We start from the raw sequence: 23,391 nt of genomic DNA, 5'->3' as shown, positions 1-23,391 counted from the left end.
TGAAGTACGACAACCTAAACTACCACACAACGGAAATCAAGACAGTGCTTTCTTCTATTTTCCCAAAATGAAAATGGGTTTTGGGTGTTATAAATTATAGTAATACATGTTCATTACAAAAAATAAAACGATACACAAAGAATAAGTAAAACCCACAAAAATCCCAACACTCAGAGATAACTATTGATAACATTTTAAAGAACATTCTCCCACACATTTCTCTATGCATATACACACATTATACATATGTATAATGAGATCATACTTACTTGCTTTTAAGTTTTTTTTTTTTTTTTAGACAAAAAATAAAAATTAAAAAAAATATTTTTTGCCTTGTTACCCAGGCTGGAATGCAGTGGCATGATCATAGCCCACTGCAGCCTTGACCTCCCAGGCTCAAGTGATCCTCCCACACGGCCTCCCAAGTAGCTGGGACTACCACACATGGCTAATTTTTATTTTTTTTTGCAGAGGCAAAGTCTCCCTATGTTGCCCAGGTTGAACTCGAACTTCTACCCTGAAGCAATCCTTCCCGCTTGGCCTCCCTAAGTGTTGGGATTATAGGTGTGAGCCACCATGCCCAGCATACTTGCTATTTTTAAATTAAAAAAGTTGTAATTGGCCGGGCGCAGTGGCTCACGCCTGTAATCCCAGCAATTTGGGAGGCCGAGGCGGGAGGATCACGAGGTCAAGAGATTGAGACTATCCTGGCCAACACAATGAGACCCCGTATCTACTAAAAATACAAAAATTAGCTTGGTGTGGTGGCACACACCTGTAGTCCCAGCTACTCGGGAGGCTGAGGCAGAATTGCTTGAACCTAGGAGGTGGAGGTTATAGTGAGCTGAGATCCCACCATTGCACTCCAGCCTGCTGACAGAGCGAGACTCTGTCTCCAAAAAAAAAGTTATAATTACCTAAGTCAATAATATTTATTAATATTCAACATAAATGCTCTCTGCCAGGTACATATTAGTTGGCTGGCATACAGTGAGGAGCAGGTGTGGCTTAAAGGACTTTAAGAAGGAAGGAAGACAATTAAACCAATGATAAATTGTGCTAAGCACTATGAGAGCAGGAATACAGCGTATCAAAGAGTACTTTATTTATTCCAGGTAGGTGGAGACAAGGAAAATGTCCAGGAAGAAGTGACATTTAAACGGTGGGGAAGGATGAGTAAAACATATAATATGAACTGAAGCAGAAGACAGTTTTAGACCAAAGGAATGTCCTGTGGAAGGCCTGGACATACTCAAGGAACTGAAGAAGTTGAAGTTGAGGGAGTGGTGAGAAATGTGGGCAAATATTGTGAGATACTCTTGGAAGAGTAAGCAACATGAAGAATCTGGATTCTAATATATGGGAAGTGAGTAGCCACTGAAAGGTTTAAACAAATAAGTGATATAATCAGATTCATGTTTTAGAAGAATAACTGATTATAATATGAAGGATATACTAGAAAAGGCAACACTGAAGGCTAAAAATTAGATCTTTACATAAATAGAGACGTAATTTATCATTTTTAATATTTGCATGGATGTACCATATAGGTTCCATGAGGCCAAGGACTGTCTGTCCTTTTCAATTATCAATTCTAGAGTCCAACACAGTATCTGGCATATTTGTTAATTTAAAGATAATTACTAACACTTGTTAACAACAGAATCTGTTACCTTTTACTAAGCTCTGACAATATGCCAGGGACTGTGTTAAGGGTATCTTGCATTTAACTCTCCCAACTGTTCTATGAGGTAGAGGTTTTATCATCATCTTATTTTACTAAAGAGGAAACACTAAAGCTCAGAGACTTTTTGTTACTAAGCTAGTTAGTGAGGGAGTGTGATTTCCCAGGTTTGTTGACTCCAGAGCCACTTAACTAATCTACAGCTGACTAATAATTTAACCAATTTACGATCAATGTCCATTTAGGTTATTTCTAACTTCTTGCTATTGTTAATATTATGATGAATCTCTTCAAACATGTCTGATCACTCTTGACTGATTATCTCATTAGCAAAAAATCTTAGATGTTGTAGTGATGAGCTTCACAACAGGCACATTATAAATAATGCTAGATGCATTTGACAAAATTGCTCTCCAGAAAGGCTGTTTCATGTCATACAATTAAAAGCAACATATGAGAATGCCTGTTTGCTCACCATTACTGAGTGTTATTGATTTTTGCCAACTAAATGGCCCCCCCACGAAATCTGACTTTAGTTTTAATTTGTATTTATATATCATGCTTAGTAAAGTTGATCATCTTTCCATGTTTACAAGTCATTTTAATTTCTTCTTTTATTTCCTGTTCATATCCTTTGCCCATTTTAATTTTATTTTTAAAATTATTATTTATTTTTTTACTTCTACGATGGCTTGGAACCATTTTAAGATACTCTTTAAATAGTTGGTATATAAATACTGTTTTTTGCATCTTGAATTTTAACTTTTTACACGTCATAAATGTTTGCAAATAATGTGATCTTGGTTGTTTGTTTTGGAATCTCGCTATGATTTCCTGGCATACTGAAGTCTCATGCTGTAATGTGAAATCTATCAATCCTTTCTTTATGGGTCTCCCACCTACATCATGATTATAAAAATGCTACCCACATTTTCTTCTAATCTTTTTATATTTTTAATGATTTTCATTTTGACATTAAATCTAATCTACTTAGAATTTATTTTGATGTAGTAAGTGTAATATGGATCCAATTTATCATAGCCAGCTTACTGGATAGGTAAGGTTTCCAAAGTACATAATAATTGGAAGATGACCCAAAGCACTACAAGTAGATCTATTCCTATGTAAATATTTTTTCTGTCATATAAGATTAAATTTTTCTTCCTTCTACATATGTGTAGGAATATATAAATGTTGCAAGTAATTCCCTAAACAAAAGACAGATAAATAACTCAAATGTGCTGTTTAAACATGATTGCCTTGGTCCTAATTTACCACTTGTTTTCCAATATAATGCTAACTAGTAATACTGAATGAAGTATGTTTGTTTTAACTCAGTAAAATAAATTTAAATACTTAATAAGACATTTTAAGCTTTACATTTTAATGAACTAATAGAAGCATATTCTTAAAAACAATACTATCAAAAGTAACCTAGAGAGACTAAGAAAATTTTCTGTATCAACAGTAGAAAAATTACCTTTAAGAACAATTTAGTGAAATTCTGTTTTTAAAACATTTACACTCTAAAAATATTCATTGAAGAAAATTTGGAGAATACAGAACACCCTAAAGAAAAATTCTGTCCTATTGCACTGTATTTCAATAAAAATCTAATAAGACAACTGATGGTAGCATAACAAGATAATAGTTCTGTATGTAAAAAGAAAAAGTTTACTTTCATAATTTTGCTGAAAATGATGTAATATTAAGCATAATTAGGCCATGTTGCCTTACTTTTTTGTGTGCATTACAATTATCTTTTTCAGTAAGACTTGGATTTCTAGATTTATATAATCTTTAAGTACAACAGGAAATAAAGCCTTTATAACTTTAAAAAAAACATAAAAATGTCTTTACATTGAAGGTCTTAGTGAAAGAGCAAACCTATTCAAGGTAAGCAAAAATAACTAGGTCAAATCATATATATAATCAAAATGCAGCTTAGAGTTATTTAAAAAAACTACTCACAATCATTTTAGACTAAAACATAGACACACAATCTATAGCTATAGAAATAGATCTAGAAAATCCTTACAGCATTATTGCTGATATAATAAAGAGAAATGACAGCACATTGGTACTGAATGCTTCTGGAAATATGCATTCAGGACTAAGAAAATAGGTAAGATTTATAGATCATTCTTAGAACCATCTTGCTTCATACTTTTCTGATATTTAAATAATTTTTAAAAATATGATAAAATAATTTATTTACCTGACCATTACCAGAAGTTGCCATGTTGATTTCTCCCACTCCTTGACCTTCATTCTGCCGCTCAGCATCATGTGAGCCGGTTTCATGCTTGTTCTGAGATGACCTCTGTTAAGATGGAGTTAACATCAGTACATGCAAAAATGGTGTAGGCTTTCTTAGCCCAAGGCTTTTTTTCTTTTTTTGTTTTAAAGCTCTGAATGCATCAATTATACAGACTGATAAAGGCATGGAACTGTGTATTACACTTCATAACCTCCAGTACGATTGGCGGTCGACTATCTCGGTAAGGGGAAAGTGAAGTGTGTCCCTTGAGCATTAGAGCTGCACGAGACAAAGGATTTTCTGAGACTCACAGGAATGCCATCCTCTACCAGCTGCGCTCACATTACTATCAGGAACATAACCCAAGTAGAACAAATAACTATCTTTTCTGCAAGGTCACATGATTCTGACATTTAATGGAGCTGCAAATACAACAGTTAAACTATTACCTAAGCTTACAAATATCTTCTACTTAGGTATATTTTCACATAGAATATATATATATGTATATCTTCTAATAAAAGTTAGGTGAAATAAAATGATAGGCTCTTAGCTTCTGATATGAATAAAACCCAAAGCCTTTTCTAATGCAACCACCATCTGTTAACAGGAAATTAAAATGACAGATTACATCCAGTAAAAGCAGTCATTTCAAGATAGATTATCCCTAGCACAAAGCAGTCACTTTATAAAAATACCACCACAAAATTAAAGAAATAAAAGAATTTCTCACGGTCATTTATAGAAACAGCTATATGCTTGTTCTAGGAAAACAATACCTAAAATAAAAATTATACATTAAAAATCTGACCTAACAGTGGATAATTAAATTACAAAATGATTCCTAACGTAATTTCTTTAAACATCAAGCTTTCCTACATCATTTAAAAAATGTGACTTAAAAAATTAATTTATATGCAACATTTCCATCAATAAACTAGTATCAGTTATATGCTGGCAAAAGTGAGGTAGCACTCAGTAATCCAGAAATAAGAATAATTAGTACCATCTGAAAATCACGCTATAGAATTTAATGGAATCCACAAGAATAGATATACATATATAAAGTCAACCTAGAGACAAAATGAATCTAAGACCACAAAGATTTGACACTAACGTAAGTGAAGATGTCAACATATTTAAAGAAAATTACTGACCATCTACTATGTTAGTTACTTGCATTAGATGCTGGGGAATACAGTGCTAGCAAAACTAGACATTGTTCTATGCTCTCTTGGACCTTACAGTTTAGTCAGGGACACTGTCAAATAATGACAGAAATAATAAAGGTAAAATTGACAAATGCCATGAAAGAAGGGTACAAGGTGCTGTAAATATATATAACAGAGAGATATGATATACTCTGGAGGTTTGGAAGAGCTCTCTTGGGAAGTGCTGTTTGAGTAAAGACTTGAAGAGTAAATAGGAGTTAACTAGGCAAAGGGGAGGAGTAGAGGATGAGTGTTCTGGGTAAAACAGATCACATGCAGAGGACCCAGGGTAGGAGGGAGTGTGGCTTGTTTTAGCATGTCAACGAATCATGGTGTGGATGAAGCACCAAAAATAAGGAGGAAAGTAGAACAAAAAGAATATGATAAAAAAAAATCTAAATTTTAATGCCTTTTTCTGCAATTCTTAGATGGCATTCTTGCCTTTTCTACTTGCAAGTTACAGTGAGGCCACTGCATGATTGCCCCCACATAATTAATATTAATATATTAATGGATAAAGTTGCAAGTAAATTTTATTTTTTAAGTCAAATTTTAAACGGTCTAAGTAGGGAGGAAACATAGGAAAGACCAGTTAGGAGGCTAATGTATTAATATAAGTGTGAGACAGTGGCACTATGCACTAGGGGAGCAGTGACAGAGATAAAAGAAGTGGAGACATAGAGGTAAATCTGATCGGGTTCGCGGACAGGATATGGGGAGTGGAGGAAGAGGTCTGGTGTCGAGTATTACTCCTACGTTCCTTAGCTCACACAATTCAATAATGATGGTGCTACTCCTCACAGAGATAGGTAATACTGAGGGAGGATGAAGGTTTTTTGCTGCAAGGTGGGGTAGTAAAGAGGGCTTAGGAGGAACAGATAATTAATTATGTTTTGAATATGTTGAGTAATATTAAAGTGCCTTTTTTTTTTTTTTTTTTGAGACCGAGTCTCGCCCTGTCACCCAGGCTGGAGTGCAATGGCGCGATCTCGGCTCAAACGATTCTCCTGCCTCAGCCTCCCGAGTAGCTGGGATTACAGGTGCCCACCACCATGCCCAGCTAATTTTTGTATTTTTAGTAGAGATGGGGTTTCGCTGTGTTGGCTAGGCTGGTATCGAACTCCTGACCTCCTGATCCACCTCCGTAGGCCTTCCAAAGTGCTGGGATTACAGGCATGAGCCACTGCACCCAGTATTAAAGTGCCTCTGACATGACTCAGTGGAGATGTAGAGCTGACACAGAGATTTAGTACAGAGCTTAGGGCTAGAAAAATAAACTTGACAGCCATCAGCATATATATGGTCAGTGAAACCCTAAGCATAAATGAGACTGTTTAGGAAGAGAAGATACAGAGAAAAGAAAAATATGCCTTAGGAAATACCCTTAATTAATGTACAGAGAAAGGAAGATGAGTCTATAAAGGCCAGAGAGGCTGGGCACAGTGGCTCAGGCCTGTAATCCTAGTCCTTAGGGAGGCTGAGGCGGGAGGATTTCGAGCCTAGGAGTTTGAGATTACAGTGAGCTATGACAGTGCCACTGCATTCCAGCCTGGGTGAGACTGAGACCCTGTCTCAAAAAAAAAAAAAAAGCCAGACAAGCGGGAGAAACCAGAAATGTGACTGATGATGGTGATGGATGATGCATATGGTAACATTTAAAAAAACCCAATGTTTACTATGCACTAATCACTTAGCACTTATTATTTAATCCTCAAACTAACCCTATGAAGTATTATTATCCCCATTTTATTTATTTATTTTTTGAGATGGAGTCTTGCTTTGTTGCCCAGGCTGGAGGGCAGTGGCACAATCTCAGCTCACTGCAACATCCACCTCTCGGGTTCAAGCAATTCTTGTGCCTCAGCCTCCCGAGTAGCTGGGATTACAGGCTCCCACCACCATGCTGGTTATGTTTTGTATTTTTAGTAGAGACAGGGTTTCATCATGTTGGTTAGGTTGGTCTTGAACTCCTGACCTCAGGTGATCTGCCCACCTCAGTTTCCCAAAGTGCTGGGATTATAGGCATGAGCCACAGTGCCCGGCCATTATTCCCATTTTATAGATAAAGAGATGGAGGCACAGAGAACATAAGTAACTTGTTTTCAGTCACATATCTAGTAAATGGCAGAGTCAGAGCTGGAATTCCAACCCAGGCAATTCCAACCCAGACTACCATTTAACATTTACTATCTTCATTTTCTTTCCTCCCTCCTCTTTCCTAATTACTTCTTTTTATTCTTTCACTGATCCTAGGCTACAGGCCTGCCTGCACTCTTTGATACACTGAAGACAAAAGAAGTGGTTGCTCACTATTATGAAAGATTAATTCTAACTAGTTTCCTCATTTCCATAGTTGCTTTACAACTTCTCCAAGGTTTTCTACTCTAGGTGATAGAACTTGAAAAAAAATTTTGGTGAGGTATTTAAATATCACAAAATCCATCCATTTCAAGTGTTCAATTAAATGACTTTTAGATTTATCAAGCACAGCTGTAATCCAGTTTTTGAACATTTTCATCATTCCAATAAAATTCCTGCTGTCCATTTACAGTTAATCCTCATTTCCACTTACAGTCAAACAACCACTAATGTACTTTTTGTCTTTAGAAATTTTGCCTTTTCTGGACATTTGATATAAATGGACTTATATCTCTGGCTTATTTTACTTAGCATGTTCTGGAGGTTCATCCATGTTATAAATTCTGCATCAGTAACTTACTTTTAATTGCTGAATAATATTCCACTGAAGGGATATAACAAATTTTGTTTATTTATTCACTAGTTGATACACATTTGCACTGCTTCTCCTTTGAGGCTATTATGAAAAAATGCTGCTAGTGAATGAACATACAAGTCTAAGTCTTTGTGTACACATATATTTTCATTTCTCTTGGCCAGATACCTAGGAGTAAGATTGCTGAGTCACATAACTATATGTTTAATATTTTGAGGAATCACTCAACTGTTTTAAAATGGTGGCTGTACTATTTAAATTCCCACCAGCAATGAGGGATCCTGCTTCTCCACATCTTCGTCAATGCTTATTATTGCCTTTATGATTAAAGTCATCATAATGGGTGTGAAGCAGTATCTCACTTGGGCTTTGATTTGCATTTCCTTAATGATTGAGCATATTTTCATGTACTTATTTGCCATTCCTATATATACCTTCTGTGGTGAAATGCCTATTTAAATCTTTTGCCCACTTAAAAGTTGAGTTGTATTTATCTTTATTAATGAGTTGCAAGAATACTGTGACTTTAGTAAGTATTCTTCATTTGCTATTATCTTTTAAGACACACTGCACTGTCCTCACAGCTCCCATGCCACCCAATGTACTTGCTTGTTAATAAATAAACTATGTCTGGAAGAACACACAAGAAAGTCACAGCACTGGTTGCCTCACATACCTTTATGTAACTTCTGAGTTTTGAATCATGTGTAATAATTAGTAGACTTAAATCACGTCCAGCATCTAGACCTTAAACCAGAGTTATAATACAGGTAGCCAAAGAAAATGCTATAAGAAATATGCTTCATGATAGAGAAATTATTTGGCAGAAGCTTTTCCCTTTCTCATATCTACTGCTCTATGAACTAATTTGCAAGTGTCCAATCCCCAATTTTCTCCATCTTCTAGCTTCTCCCTCTAACTTACATTAGAAGAATAAAATAATGCAATAAACAAACCACAAATGGCAAAATTGTAAAAAGTGGTTTTGTTCTTTCTTAAATGTGAAATAGCACCTTCCTTTGGTTTACATTTACAAACTATCAGAATAATGCAACTGATGTAACTATTATCATAACAAAAGGAAGCAATAAGAGGTTGGATCATAGTAGCAGACAGTCTGCCCTAAATCCAATAATATGAATAAAAAGTTTTGAACAGATACAAGAAACACAAACAAGTTTCCAACCTGAAACTTGTAACAGTACTGGAAAATGAGGATTACTATTAATAAATGGTACTACAGTGAAATTGAAGGTGAACAGCATTAAATAAAATAGAGGGCTATTTTATATTATACAAATAAAAGATTCAATCAGCTAGAAAAAAATGTGACTATTGATTTAGAAATATCAAAACCTGTTAGATGCAGCAAAACAGTAATAATCAGAATACAAGAAAGATGGGGGGGAAAGAACTAACTGTAACTAAAGCTATTCAATTAAAAACAAAACACTGCCTATTTAAAAATAATTTAAAAAACAGACCAAAACGAATTTGCTTAAGGATGAAAGACACATAAAAACTTCAGTAGAAAGCCAAAAAGGTCATAATAAGTAGAATGCTACATACATCAATACCAACAGAACTGAAAAGGAGCAAAAAAATACTGCTTTTTTTCCTGGCCCTTAAGGGCCAGGTAAAAAAAAGAGTCCATTGCAAAAATGAACACATTCTTTAAACTGCAAATATTTGACTTATATTTGCTTAAGACAGTCATGTTAAACTGCTTTTAGGATTATGACTATCACATTGTACTTAAACTGTCTACTTAGCAAATACGTTTCTACATATTTCAGATTCAGACGTACTAAATCCAAAGTTCCTCAGATATTAAAAAAGCCAGACATGGATGAAAATGTTTTTTGAAAGAACTCTTTCTTTCTAATCTCTTTCAGCTGAGTTTTTGGGGAAGGGGGGATACTCACCCCCTCCGATCTCCAAATAACCTGCTTCAATGGCTAGTTCTGCATTTTTCAGTTGAATGCTTTATTTCAGTTCCACTTTATTGTTACACAAATTTTCCACTATTTACATTACTTTGACTATTAAATTCTAATCATAGCTGGCAGGTGGTATACTATGATCACCTTCCTTTACAACTTCCTGTTGTCCATGGAGTTAAAGGTTATCTTTATTTTTTGTTCATTTGGGTTTCTGGGTACATATGACTGATGCTCAGCTTCTCTCCTACTGTGTAAATTTCCTTTCCCTTCAATACATTCAGAAACCGCAGGTATTCTGCTGATTTCATCTTCTTGGACTTAATCTCTCCTGGAATCCTCTCAATAGTTTCAATATGGACTGGCTGCTTTCTTTACCATTTATCTCAGGATGTCCCTTCATCTTTACTCTGTAGTTTCACTCATCTCTTTCTCTTGTATTATATCCCCTGGGTCTTGAGCTCCAAAAATTCATTTTTCTTGCTTTACATTTCGATTTCACTTGAGAATATCCTTTAATAGGTTCCAGAAAAGGGTGCATGAGAAAAACGTATTTGAGACTTTGCCTATCTAAAAGTGTCTTTATTCCACTCTCAAATTTAACACTTTGATTAAAGGCTAGAATGGTATAATAAAAAATATAGCTGGTCTTTGTTCATTTGTACCTGAGAGAGCTTCAAATACCCTTGGAATTTCTCGAGTGATAGGGGTGTGTGTTATGCTAATGAGGCAACTCAGGGTAGGCCACCAGATAGCAAAAAGATGGGTGGCTGTCACCATGTGATAAGAGAGTTAGAACTTTGGGCCAGACTGACCTCCAGGAAGAGAAGGAGGCTGGAAATTGAGTTTAATCCTCATGTGGCCAATTATTTAATTAATCATGCCTACAGAATAAAATTCTAATAAAAATTATGGATACCAAAACTCAGTGCAGCTTTCGGATTGGTGAATACACTGAAGTGCTGGAAAAGGCTGGGAACGGTGGCTTACGCCTGTAATCCTAACACTTTGGGAGGCCGAGGCGGGCAGATCATGAGGTCAGGAGTTCAAGCCCAGCCTGGCCAATATGGTGAAACCCCATCTCTACTAAAAATACAAAATATTAGCCAGGCATGGTGGCAGACACCTACAATCCCAGCTACTAGGGAGGCTGAGGCAGGAGAATCGCTTGAACCCAGGAGGCGGAGGTTGCAGTGTGCCAAGATCACGCCACTGCACTCCAGCCTGGGCTACAGAGCGAGACTCTGTCTCAAACAAAAACAAAAACAAAACAATGAAGTGCTAGAAGAGTGACATGCCTAGATTCCACTAGGAGAAAGCATGAAATCTCTGCAACCCCATCCCCATCCCTACCCCCTTCCTTAGACCTTGCCCCATATGTCTCTTCATTTGGCCATTCTTGATCTGTATCCTTATAATAAAACTGTTAATCCTAAGTATAGCACTTTCAGTGAGTTGTGAGCCATTCTAATGAATTACTGAACGTGAAGGGGATGTGGAAGCCTGGAATTTGTAACACACTGGGCAGAAATGTGAGTGGCCTGGAGAAACTCAACATTTCTGGCTGGCATCTGAGGCGGGAGCAGTCTTGCGAAGGAGTTGGCTCTTAACCTGTTGGGGCTGTGCTAACTCTGGGTAGTTAGTGTGAGAATGGAATGGTACCACAGCACACGCACACAGGGGTGGAATTTATAGACAGCTTGGCAGCAGTCCTGGTGGCTTAGGGACACCCAAAACTTGTGGCTAGCGTTTGAAGTGGACAGTCTTGTGATTGACTTTGTCTTTTACTTGTGGAGCTGACTCTAACTCTGGGTAGTTAGGATCAAAATTGAACCCAACTGGAGGATATACAGTGGTGTCAAAGAACTGGGGTCAAAACATAGCTGCACATATTTTCTTTCAAAAGTTTTAAGAGGGGTCAGGCGCAGTGGCTCACGCCTGTAATCCCACACTTTGGGAGGCCAAGACAGGCAGATTGCTTGAGCTCAGGAGTTCGAGACCAGCCTGGGCAACATGGCAAAACCTCGTCTCTACAAAAAATACAAAAATTAGTCAGGCATGGTGGCACATGAGCTACTCAGGGGCTGAGGTGGGAAGATCACTTGAACCCAGGAAGCAGAGGTTGCAGTGAGCCGAGATTGCGCCACTGCACTCCAGCCTGGGTGACAGAAACTTTTTAAAGAGACTTACTTACATGGCAGGATTCACCAACAAAACAACCCAGCTAGATCATCCTACTTTTTTTTTTTTTTTTAAGAGACTTAGTTCCACGTCTCTTAAAAAAAGAAAAGTTTTAAGAAATGCCTACCCTACTTCCCAGTTTCCAGTGCTGTTATTTACAAATGTAAAGGCATTTGCATTCCTGTTCCTTTATGTGAAATTTGTTTTCTCTTCCTTCTCCAGAAGGTTGTTAGAATATTCTTTTTATCCCCAGTGATTTGAAATTTCCTCATGATGTGTCTTAGTGTAGGATTATTCTTATACATGATGTTAGATACTGGAGAGACCATTTTTTTGGAAAACTAAGCCCCTTGTTAAAATTTCTGGGAAATTTTGATTTATTTCTCTAATTTCCTGTCTCCAGTTTCTCCATTTTCTTTTTGGAACTCCTTTTATTTGGATATTGAACCTTCCTAGAATGAGCTATACTGTCTGGTAGTTAGTGTCCACTCATATTTAAGAGCGGGCTATCTATGAAAAAGTTAAATGAAGCTCTATGCCTGAAGAATGGATTTTGTCAACTATATTACCCTACAGGGTGATCTAGGTGGGTTGTTTTGTTGGGTGAATTTTTCCATGTAAGTCTCTTTAAGTTTTTTTTCTTGGGTTAGTCACATTCTTCTGATTTTTTTTCTCCCTTTTTAATGTTCTCTCAGCAGAATCAGGGTTAGTCACATTCCTTATAGAAGTTCCTTCCAGAAACTTGCCTGGAGATTATAAGCCTGGATGCCAGTGGGGGTTTCAGCATTCAGTAGGTAAATTTTCATGTAATTCAGTGTTTCGTATGATACCCTCACGTTCAATTAAACAAGGTTGACACCTAACCAAAGACCCTTCGTTTACCCTCTCCACCTCTTCAGAGGAGAAAGCTCTCATCTTTTGCTGGGATTGGAAAGGAGCAGTCACCTAGCTGTACAGGGTTGTAGGGAGGTTCTGGAAAGTCCATCTGCTTCTTAACAGATTTTCAAATATCTTCCTGCTTTTAACCCTTTTTTATTCTCACATCCAGAGGTATCTAGTTGCTTCATGACTTTTCATTCCTATTGCTGCCTTATGGGTCAACCCTCTCTGATATGCTAGAATGTTATCACTTGTTTACCTGCTTTCCAGCTCCACGGATTTTACTGTGGTCACCTTCCCTGGTCTTAATGCCTCTTTCATTGTATACTTTTACTATCACTTTAATGGGGTTTCTGGAGTAAACACAGGTAAATGTGTATTATCAATTCTTACTATGGATTATCTATAAAAAAGTTTACTTACTGGATAGTAGCCAAATTAAGTTAACTATTTGATTATATGTAAGCTGACAGCTAAAGTAAGGTATCTATATTTACAGTTTTATAAATTTTAACTGCCTAAAAGTTAGATAAAATCAAAATAGTCCAAATTTTTGATAATTTAATTTCACGAAAAAAATTACGGTATTTAAATTCTCTGAAAGAACATCCATATTTCAATGGTGTCACATTAAATTATACATGTTTTCTTTTCTCAGAATAACTACCTATTTTTATACCCACAAACAAGAAAGGCAATTTACTAACCTCTGCTTCTGTTGCTTGGGACTGTAAAAGCTGTCGTATACGAAGTATGTCCTTTTCGATTTGCTGAATTCTGGCTATTCTTCGCTAAAATAAAACAAGAAACCTAATTAGTTATGTTTTTATTAATAATATTAATAGAAATAATCATACTATGGCTTCCACTTAAAAGCTCAGGGTTATGTCAAATCATTCTTATTTAAAAAGCTAGACATATAAATATATTCACCCTTTAATAACAAATTGGGGTCAGTTCAATTTTTCTTTTCTTTTTTTCTTTTTTTTTCGAGACAGAGTCTCGCTCTGTTGCCCTGGCTGGAGTGCAGTGGCATAATCTCAGCTCACCGCAACCTCCGCCTTCCGGGTTCAAGTGATTCTTTTGCCTCAGGCTCCCGAGTAGCTGGGACTACAGGTGCGCACCACCACGCCCAGCTAATTTTTGTATTTTTAGTAGCGATGGGGTTTCACCATATTGGCCAGGCTGGTCTCGAACTCCTGACCTTGTGATCCGCCTGCCTCGGCTTCCCAAAGTGCTGTGGGCTTACAGGCGTGAGCCACTGTGCCCGGCCCTGGGTCAGTTCAATTTTTTGTAATACACTGGACTTTATTCAACAGATGTCTAGATCTGCTTAGTAAAACTGGAAATACAAGTCATATATCAAATTGTATGTTGCATGAATTATGAAAATTGACACAATACACATTGTGAAAATTTATTCTCAAAAAATATTTCAACAAAGAGAAAATTACACCTGCATTTAATCTTTTATATTAATCGAGACATTAATACAATATAATAAATTTATATAAACATAGTATACCAGTAAAGGGAAAGAACATCTGATTTGTTTTAATAAATATCAGGGTCCCCAACCTTTTTGGCACCAGGGACTGGTTTCGTGGAAGAAATTTGTCTACTGACTGGGGCAGGGGAAGTCTCAGGATAAAACTGCTCCACCTCAGGTCCTCAGGCATTAGATAAGATTCTCATAAGGAGCCCGCAACCTAGATCCCTCACATGTGCAGTTCACAAGCGGGTTCATGCTCCTAATGCAGCCACTGATGGTGGCAGGAGGCAGGGCTCAGGTGGTAATGCTTGCTCGTGGCCTGGGGGCTGGGGACCCCTGGTTTAAACAGTAGGCCCAACTCTTCCCCAAAGTTACTTCTGTCATAAGTTAGTAGTATTTTTCAGCCTTTCCAAGTACCTAACTGTGGCTAAACATTATTTTTTCTCCAACACTAGGATCATAAAGAGGATAGAGCTTTTGCTTTTCCACTACATGGAGACCATCAACTGGTCACAAAGCAGTAACTACAGATTGAACCACATGGAATGGAAACAATGTGGGGAATATGTTGTGTGTGTGTGTGTGTTTTTTAAGCTAGACTTCATTTTAACTTTTATGAATACTAGTGGAAGTGGAAAAAACAACTCACTTATGAATAAAGACTTTGCAAATCTCTCATAAAGCTAGTTTATGACAAATCAAACACATATGTTTTAAAAACAAGTACTGACAATGCTGTACCATTTTCTGTAATAATTCTATAGTTATTGACATCCTAATATTGAGAAATCAAAAATTATATTATAAAAGTAAACTGTTTCAGTAAGGGGTGTGTGTGTGTTAGAAGCTAGATGGAGTAGTTTCCAAACATTTTTCAGTTATGTTCTCCATCAATAAAATATTTCGGAACAAATATCACCCCCAACAGATAAATAATAAAAGTACTATAGCAATTAGCTTTAAATACATGCAGTTATAAAACTTACTCTTTGATCACATCTAGTTTTACTTAAATACAATGCCTTCATGCTTTTCTTACTACCATAGTAAAAATGTTTACTGCTATCATCCAGTCTTATGATAAACAAAGAACAGAAAAACTCAAGTTGTGTTCGCTGCCAGGCATGGTGGTTCACGCCTGCAATCCCAGCACTTCAGGAGGCCGAGGCAGATGGATCACTAGGTCAGAAGATTGAGACCACTCTGGCCAACACAGTGAAACCCCGTCTCTACTAAAAATACAAAAAGAAATTAGCCAGGCATGGGTGACGCGTGCCTGTAATCCCAGCTACTCGGGAGGCTAAGGCAGGAGAATCGCTCGAACCCAGGAGGCAGAGGTTGCAGTGAGCCGAGATCGTGCCACAGCACTCCAGCCTGGGCGAGAGTGAGACTCCGTCTCAAAACAAAAACAAAAACAAAAACAACCCCCACCCCCCAAAAAAAACCCAAATAAAACAAGAAGCTGTGCTCACAGTCCCAAATTAATCTATCTTAATTTTCTCCCTCTTTTCTTTCTTTTTAACAATATAACTAAGCTGATTCTCTATCATGATTCTGAAAGTAGTAAACTTAAGGTAAAAAAATATTCTCAGGCCAGGCACCGTGGCTCAGGCCTGTAATCCCGGCACACTGGGAGGCCAAGGTGGGCAGACTGCTTAAGCTCAGGAGTTTGAGACCAGCCTAGGGAACATGGTGAAACCCCGTCTCTACAAAAAATACAAAAATTAGCCAGGCATGAGGGCATACGCCTGTAGACCCAGTGACTTGGGAAGCTGAGGAGGGAGGATGGCTTGAGCCTGGGAGGCGGAGGTTGCAGTGAGCCGATATCGTGCCACTGCCCTCCAGCCTGGGAGACAGAGCCAGACTGTCTCAAAAAAATAGAAAAAAAAAAAAAAAAAGAATATTCTTTAACTAACAAATCTTACCATGTCCAATTCACAGTATGAAAACCATCTGAAGAAGTACCTGTACTTTTGGTAGTTTTCTAAAGATATTGCAAAGATGAGTGATCATTTCCATAACCAGGTGGCAAATACTTCCTAGCTTTAGAGAAATAGCCAAGCTACATAAAATTACTGGATTTCTAAATTTGATTGTTTCCTCCTTTTCTATATAATCAGTTTCTATATAATTAGCTCCCTTCCATCAATATAGTCCTAAATAAAAATTTTTAATATTTAGAGGATGAAAATAGGAAATTATATCTCCCACTCCTCTCCATTTTACACTACATTTCCATATTGCCAGTATCTCACTAAATACTGAGGTCATGTCTATGTCTTGATGTCCAGTGAGGTGGATGGTTTCTGACATGACATTCCTTGTGCTTCTGTTTCTAATATGAAAATAGAAGAAGCCACTACACCTTGAGTATTCCTAATCCCTATACCTAATACAAAAATCCAAAACCCAAAATGCTCCAAAACAGGAAACTTTTGGAGCACCCACATGGTGCTCAAAGGAAATGCTCACTGCAGCACTTCACAATTTGGATTTTTGGATTAGGATGCTTAACCACTAAGTATTTCTTTCCTTTTTCTATATGACAAGAATATTTGTGAAATTATATTTAATAACAAACTGTTCAGGAGTATGGACTTGATATGACTTTAGAAAAAAGTGATTTTTAAAAACTGCAGTAGTAATACAGATTCAGGATAACTCTCCACAAATTAGAATAGAAGGTAAATCCCTTAACTTGATAAAGGGTACACTTAACTGTGTAAACAACACACTTAACTGTGAAATTTTAGAAGAATTCCCTTTAAAGTCAAGACAAGAAAAAGAAGACCACTATCATTGTTTCTATTCAAAGATATATTAGAGTTCTTACACAATACAACAAAAGAAAAAACGCTGTAAGGACTGGAAAGGATAACCAAATTGTCATTATTTGCGAACAATATGACAGTGTATAGAATCTTAAACCGGCGATGATATAATAAAATATTTCAGGAAGACTGCTGGATACTTTTCACTTAAACGTAATTTAGTAATATAATTAAAGAAATTCTCACTTATAATAGCAATAAAAACTGTAACATATCTAGGAATAACTTTTTAAAATGATATTAAGACCTCTGTGGAGAATTTGACAAAACCTTATTGAAGGATATAAAATAAAGCCTAAATGAATAGAGAGATATAAAATTAGTTAGAATACCTAATAATTTGCTTACTATGTGCCAGGTTCTGAGTGCTTTTACATATATCAACTCATTTAATCCTCACATTTTACAGTTTATCACTATCTGTATTGTATTGACAAGAAAACTGAGGCAGAGAATTTACCTAGGATCACGGTGTTGCTAAGTGGCAGGTCTGGGATTTGAATATAGAAGGTCTGGTTCCAGAGTCCATCCTTTCAACCAAGACTAAATATTATGAAGGTCTGACTTCTCCTTAATCTATAAATTTAATGTAATTCTAATCAAAAGTCCATGAAGCTTTTATCTGAATTAGAAGCTGACATTAAAGTTTAAATGACAGAGTAATAAGGCAGAATACTACATTTTTAAAAACAAAGAAGGATTCACTCAACTGGATATCAAGATTTATAAAACTGCAGCAAATGAAAAATGTGGTATCAGTGCAGGCATGGAGAAGCTAAAGTGGACTAACAGAAGAAAGTCCAGAAATATCCAGCATATATAAACTTGGTATGTGATAAGAGATGACATTACTCATCGATGAGGAACTAGTGCGGTATCCAATACATGATAATGAGAAATTCAGTTAACAATATAAATATATGTATGTATGACTATACATAACTGTATATACACACATGTATAAATCATGTGCATGTATAATACACATACACACATATATAAGTAATATACATATAAGTTAGATTCCTGCCTCCACAAAATACATAATAGCAAACTCAAGATGAATTAAGGAGTTAATAGAAGATTACCTTTACGACTTCAGTACAGGAAAAGATGTATAAATCTGGCAATATAACTAATTTAGCTCTATCATAAAAGTTTATTTTTGTTATGAGGCTAATACAGATAACAGATTTGGTGGGGAGGAATTGAGATGTATATTATCTACAAAGGATTGGTATCAAGAGGACATTAAAACATCTCTCAAACAAATGAAAACAAGACATTTAACAATAGGGAATGAGCAAGGGATATGAAGAAGTAACTTAGAAAGAAAACCCCAAAATCTAATAAATATATTCGAGATTCAACTTCAGTAGCTCAGGAAAATACAAAGTTTAAGATGACAAAATGTTTCACTACCCACTGATTGTTAATGATAAATTCTGACTCACAAGTGATGGAGAAGACATACAGAAACAAGAAATGTCACATACTACTATTAGGAATGTAAACTAAAAAGATTACTTTAAGAGCAATTTGGCAAACACTAATTCAAAACACTCATACCTTATGACCAGTAATTATGCTTTTAGATATATATGCTAGGGCAACAGTCAGCAAACTAGGGCCTACTAAGCCATCTGTTTTTGTAAATTAAGTTTTACTGAAACACAGCCATGCCCATTTGTGTTCATAAATTATCTATGGTTGCTTTCTTGTTAAAAGGCACGGTTGAGGCCGAGAGTGGTGGCTCACGCCTGTAATCTCAACATTTTGGGAGGCTGAGGCGGGTGGATCACCTGAGGTCAGGAGTTCGAGGCCAGACTGGGCAACATAGTGAAACCCCGTCTCTACTAAAAATACAAAAATTAGCCAGGCGTGGTGGCACACGCCTGTAATTCCAGCTACTTGGGAGCCTGAGGCACAAGAATCATTTGAACCTTAGAGGCGGAGGTTGCAGTGAGACAAAATTGCACGACTGTACTCCAGCCTAGGTGACAGAGTAAGACTCTGACTCAAAAAAAAAAAAAGAAAAAGAAAAAGGCAGGGTTGAGTAGTTGCAAAAGAGACCATATGGTCCACAAAACCTAAATATTTACTATGTGGCCTTCTAAGAAAAAGATTGCTGACTCCTCACCTAGAGAAACTCTTGCATGTTTGTTTACAAGACATGAATAAGTATGTTTATCAGAGCTGTTTTTTTTTTTAATACTTTAAGTTTTAGGGTACATGTGCTGTTTTTAACTGAAAAATTAGAATCAACTTAAGTGTCCATCAACTAGGGAGGAGATAAACTATATTAAACAGTATCATCAATTATGGCAATATAGAGGTGTACTTACACCTTCACCCCACCAATTCCCACATCCCAGTAGTAAGCTCTATTAACAAACTGATGTGCACTTTTCCAACCTTTGCTTACATGCCTATGGAAGGGTAAGTACCACCATACTAGGTGACCAAATACACACTGAACAAGTAAGAGTAAATAACCATGCAGTTAAGAGGTACCTGGAGACTAACAATCTCACATAGGTAGGCAAAAGTGGATTTTGAGTTTTCCTAAATTATTTACTAGTCATCTGTGTTTTACTGGTCGTTTGCCATCTTTTTAATGAATTGCCTTATTACATCCTCTGTCCATTAAAAAACATGGGTTAGGCAGGTGCGATGTACACGCCTAAAGTCCCAACTATGTGGGAGGCTGAGGAAGGAGGGTTGCTAGAGCCGTTTGAGGCTGTAGTGTATTATGATTGCTCCTGTGAATGGCCACTGCGCTCCAGCCTGGGCAACCAGCAAGACCCCCTCTCTGAACAAAACAAAAACACAGGGTTGTCTTTTTCTTATTCATTTGTAGGAATTCTTATATTTTAGAGATATTAACATTTTCCCCTTTATGTGTTATAAGTATTTTTCTAATTTATCTTTTGTGCAATGAATGATTTAAAATGTTATGAGATAAATCCCAACTTTCCTTCCTCTTTACTGCTTTTGAGTCTCCATTCATATTTAAGAAGATCTCTTGCCTGTATTTTATTCTATTAATTTTAGATTTATTTTTCACATTTGAATAGCTAATCAACCTATAACTTTTCTAAAGATGTGAGGTAAGGGTTTAATTTCTCATCTTCTGAACAGGTCATTGGTTGTACCTATATAATTTATTGAGTAATTTACCAATTTCTCCAAAATTTATAATGTAACTTCTGTCATATAAAGGTTGTAAATATTCCTGTACCTCTTTCTAGTCTCTATCATTTGCCTAAATTTATTCCTGTGCTATTATCATACTGTGATTATTCCAACATCTTCACAGTAAATTTTAACAAATGCTAAGGTAAATCTTCAATTATGCGTTCTTTCATAAATGTTTTTGGAAATTCTTGCATTATAAACTTTATAATCATTTTTCTAGGTTCCAAAAAATTTAGTGTCCTTCAACAATTTTATGTTTTTCTTTATGCAGGCTTTTTCTAGTTACTTTAAAGTTTCCTGTTATTGTGAACAGGTCCTCCTACCCCCATTTCCACTTTTAACTGGTAGTTATTGCTGATTTTTGTATGTATCTTAACTTGAGATACCTTACTAAATTCTCTTACTAGTTTAAATACTTTTTAGTTCATTTTGTATAGCTTTTCTAGGCAAACCACCACATCATTTACAAATAATTATTTAATCTCTTCCTTTCTAGTTCAAAAATAGTGTAGGATTCATAACACTTATTTTGTTTTTTCTACTTGCATTAGTCAAGCCTGTCAAACAAAGTTAAATAATAGTGATGACGGCAAGCTACTCAAACATATTAATGATAGCAACAATGATTACCTCATTATTTCTGTTTTCTTTTTCAAGACAAGGTCTTGCTCCGTCACCCAGGTTGGAGTGCAGTGGCATGATCATAGCTCACTGCAACCTCTAATTCCTAAGCTCAAGCAATCCTACCACCTCAGCATTCCTTAAGGCAGCTGGGATTACAGTTGTGTGCCAACACTACTGCTAACTTGCGACCCTCTTGAGTCAGCCTCCCAAAGTGCTGGGATTACAGGCCTGAGCTATTTCACTCAGTCACTATTTTCTTAATATAAGGTTTGCTTCTGGTTTGTGGTAATACTTATGTTTAAAAACTTTCATTCTATTCTTATTTTATTTGGAATTCTTATTTACTCCTTCCCCTTGCAAATGAGATCCCATATTTTTTCTCATAGCCTCAGACCCTCCTGAGATCTCCTCTTCCAGGACCGTTGTTGTTTCACTTGTTGAATCACCCAAGCAGGGAGTTAGGAGGGAAAGGAGTGCTTTGGCTACCATATTCCCACTATTCTCAGTATGGTATTTTATAATAGCTTGCATACTATTCATTTAATAATTTAAAATATGTATCTATATTCTGCCCTAAAGTAAGTATTTCTGTACACAACATATTCCTAGATGTCCTATAGAAACACAGGGTCATAGAGCATAGGCATTTTAATTTTGGCAAATAATGCCAAACTGTCCTCCAAAAATGTATCAATTTATTCTTAAAAGAACAGGGTAGACAATGTTGGCTGGGTGCAGTGGCTCATGCCTGTAATCCCAGCACTTTGGGAGGTCAAGGCAGGCAGATCACTTGAGGCCAAGAGTTCAAGACCAGCCTGACCAATATGGTGAAACCCTGTTTCTACTAAAAATACAAAATTTAGCTGGGCGTGGTGGCACACAACTATAGTCCCAGCTACTCAGGAGGCTCAGGCATGAGAATCGCTTGAAGCCAGGAGGTGGGGGTTGCAGTAAGGCGAAATCAAACCACTGCACTCCAGCCTGTGTGACAGAGCAAGACTGCGTCTCAAAAAGAAAAAACAAAACAAACAAAAAAGATTTAAAGGTAGGTGATGTTTTTACTTTCACACCCTTGCTAATACTGCATGTCATCAAATTATAAAGTTTCGGGCAGCCTGATAGGCAAAAAAAAATAGTACCTTACTTTATATTACATTTCCCTGATGTGTAGTGATGTTTAAGCATCTTTTCACAATTGTTTATTAGACATTTGAACTTAATTTTCTGATGGAACTATTCACATCTTCTGACTATTTTGCTATTTGGTTATCTGTTTTCTTTCCTTTCTTTCTCTCTCTTTTTTTTTTTTTTTTTTTTTTTTGAGTGCAGTGGTGAGATTGTAGCTCACTGCAGCCTTGAAATCCTGGGCTCAAGGGATCCTCCTCAGCCTCAGCCTCCCAAGTAACTAGGTCTACAGATGTGCACCATCATACTCAGCTTTTTTTTTTTTTGGTAGAGGCAGGGTCTTGCTATCTTGCTCAGGCTGGTCTCGAACTCCTGGGCTCAAGTGATCCTTCTGCCTCAGACTCTCAAAGTGCTAGAATTACAGGTGTGAATCACCATGCCTGGCATGTTTGACCATTTTCAATTGATTTGTAGGTGATCCTTGTAGAGTAGGGATATTAAATCTCTTATATATTCTACCAACATTTCCATTATTTGCCTTTTTATCTTGTTTACAATTTCTTTAACCTTAACCTTCATATAACTATTTCCAGAATAAATGAACACGTATGTTTCTCAAAATACAGAATAAAATTTCCTTAGAATATTAACTACCAAAATGAAGGATACTGCATTCCAGAATAAAATAAGAATGACTGTATCAGCGCTTATGTGAACAAAATGGCCAAGAAAGAACTCAAGTTAACCTCTCCTCAGGGATATAAAATGTCTGGAATACACCTACTTATATTTATATAGCACAAGAATTTTTACAACTACCATCACATCTTGTTCTTTAAGGATCTCTCTCTCTAAAAAAAAAGCTTATATTAACAGACACAGAAAAACTAACTTATGTCTACAGTATCCCATATATTCATGTTCTAAAAATGCAAATTCATATAAACCAAAGTATTAGTTGTTTTTTTGAAACAAATAAACCTAACATTTTAAAATAATTCCATGAAAATCTAAAATTTAAATCTAAATGTAAAATGCAATGTATTTTTAGAAGTTATTTATATATTCTTGATTTTAGTTCTTTGCCAGTTATATGGTAATAAATATCTTCTCCCAATTTGTAACTTATCTTTTCACTTTCTTTCAGGTACCTGTTGAAGATAAATTTTTAATTTTAATACAGTAAACTTATTGGTCTTTTATCATTAGCGTTTTAAGTCTTTCTTAAGAAA

The 23,391-nt window shown here is 36.3% G+C and overlaps 1 protein-coding gene across 14 annotated transcripts in view; it reads right to left on the bottom strand.

Moving 5' to 3' along the window:
• The window catches only part of APC (APC regulator of WNT signaling pathway), a 137,615-nt gene that overhangs the window by 42,546 nt on the left and 71,678 nt on the right, over nucleotides 1-23,391 (bottom strand). For all 14 annotated transcript variants that reach the window (XM_008952081.4, XM_008952092.4, XM_024928916.4 and 11 more), the window contains 2 exons: nucleotides 13,597-13,680; nucleotides 3,903-4,007 (listed from right to left, as the gene is read on the bottom strand). In XM_008952081.4, the coding sequence (XP_008950329.3) occupies nucleotides 3,903-4,007; nucleotides 13,597-13,680 (189 nt within the window). The remainder of the gene's footprint in view (nucleotides 1-3,902; nucleotides 4,008-13,596; nucleotides 13,681-23,391) is intronic.

This window comes from Pan paniscus, chromosome 4 (genome assembly GCF_029289425.2).
Source record: "Pan paniscus chromosome 4, NHGRI_mPanPan1-v2.0_pri, whole genome shotgun sequence".
NCBI lineage: Eukaryota > Metazoa > Chordata > Mammalia > Primates > Hominidae > Pan > Pan paniscus.
Note: the sequence above shows the minus strand (reverse complement) of the source record. Positions and strands in the feature narration are given on the sequence as shown.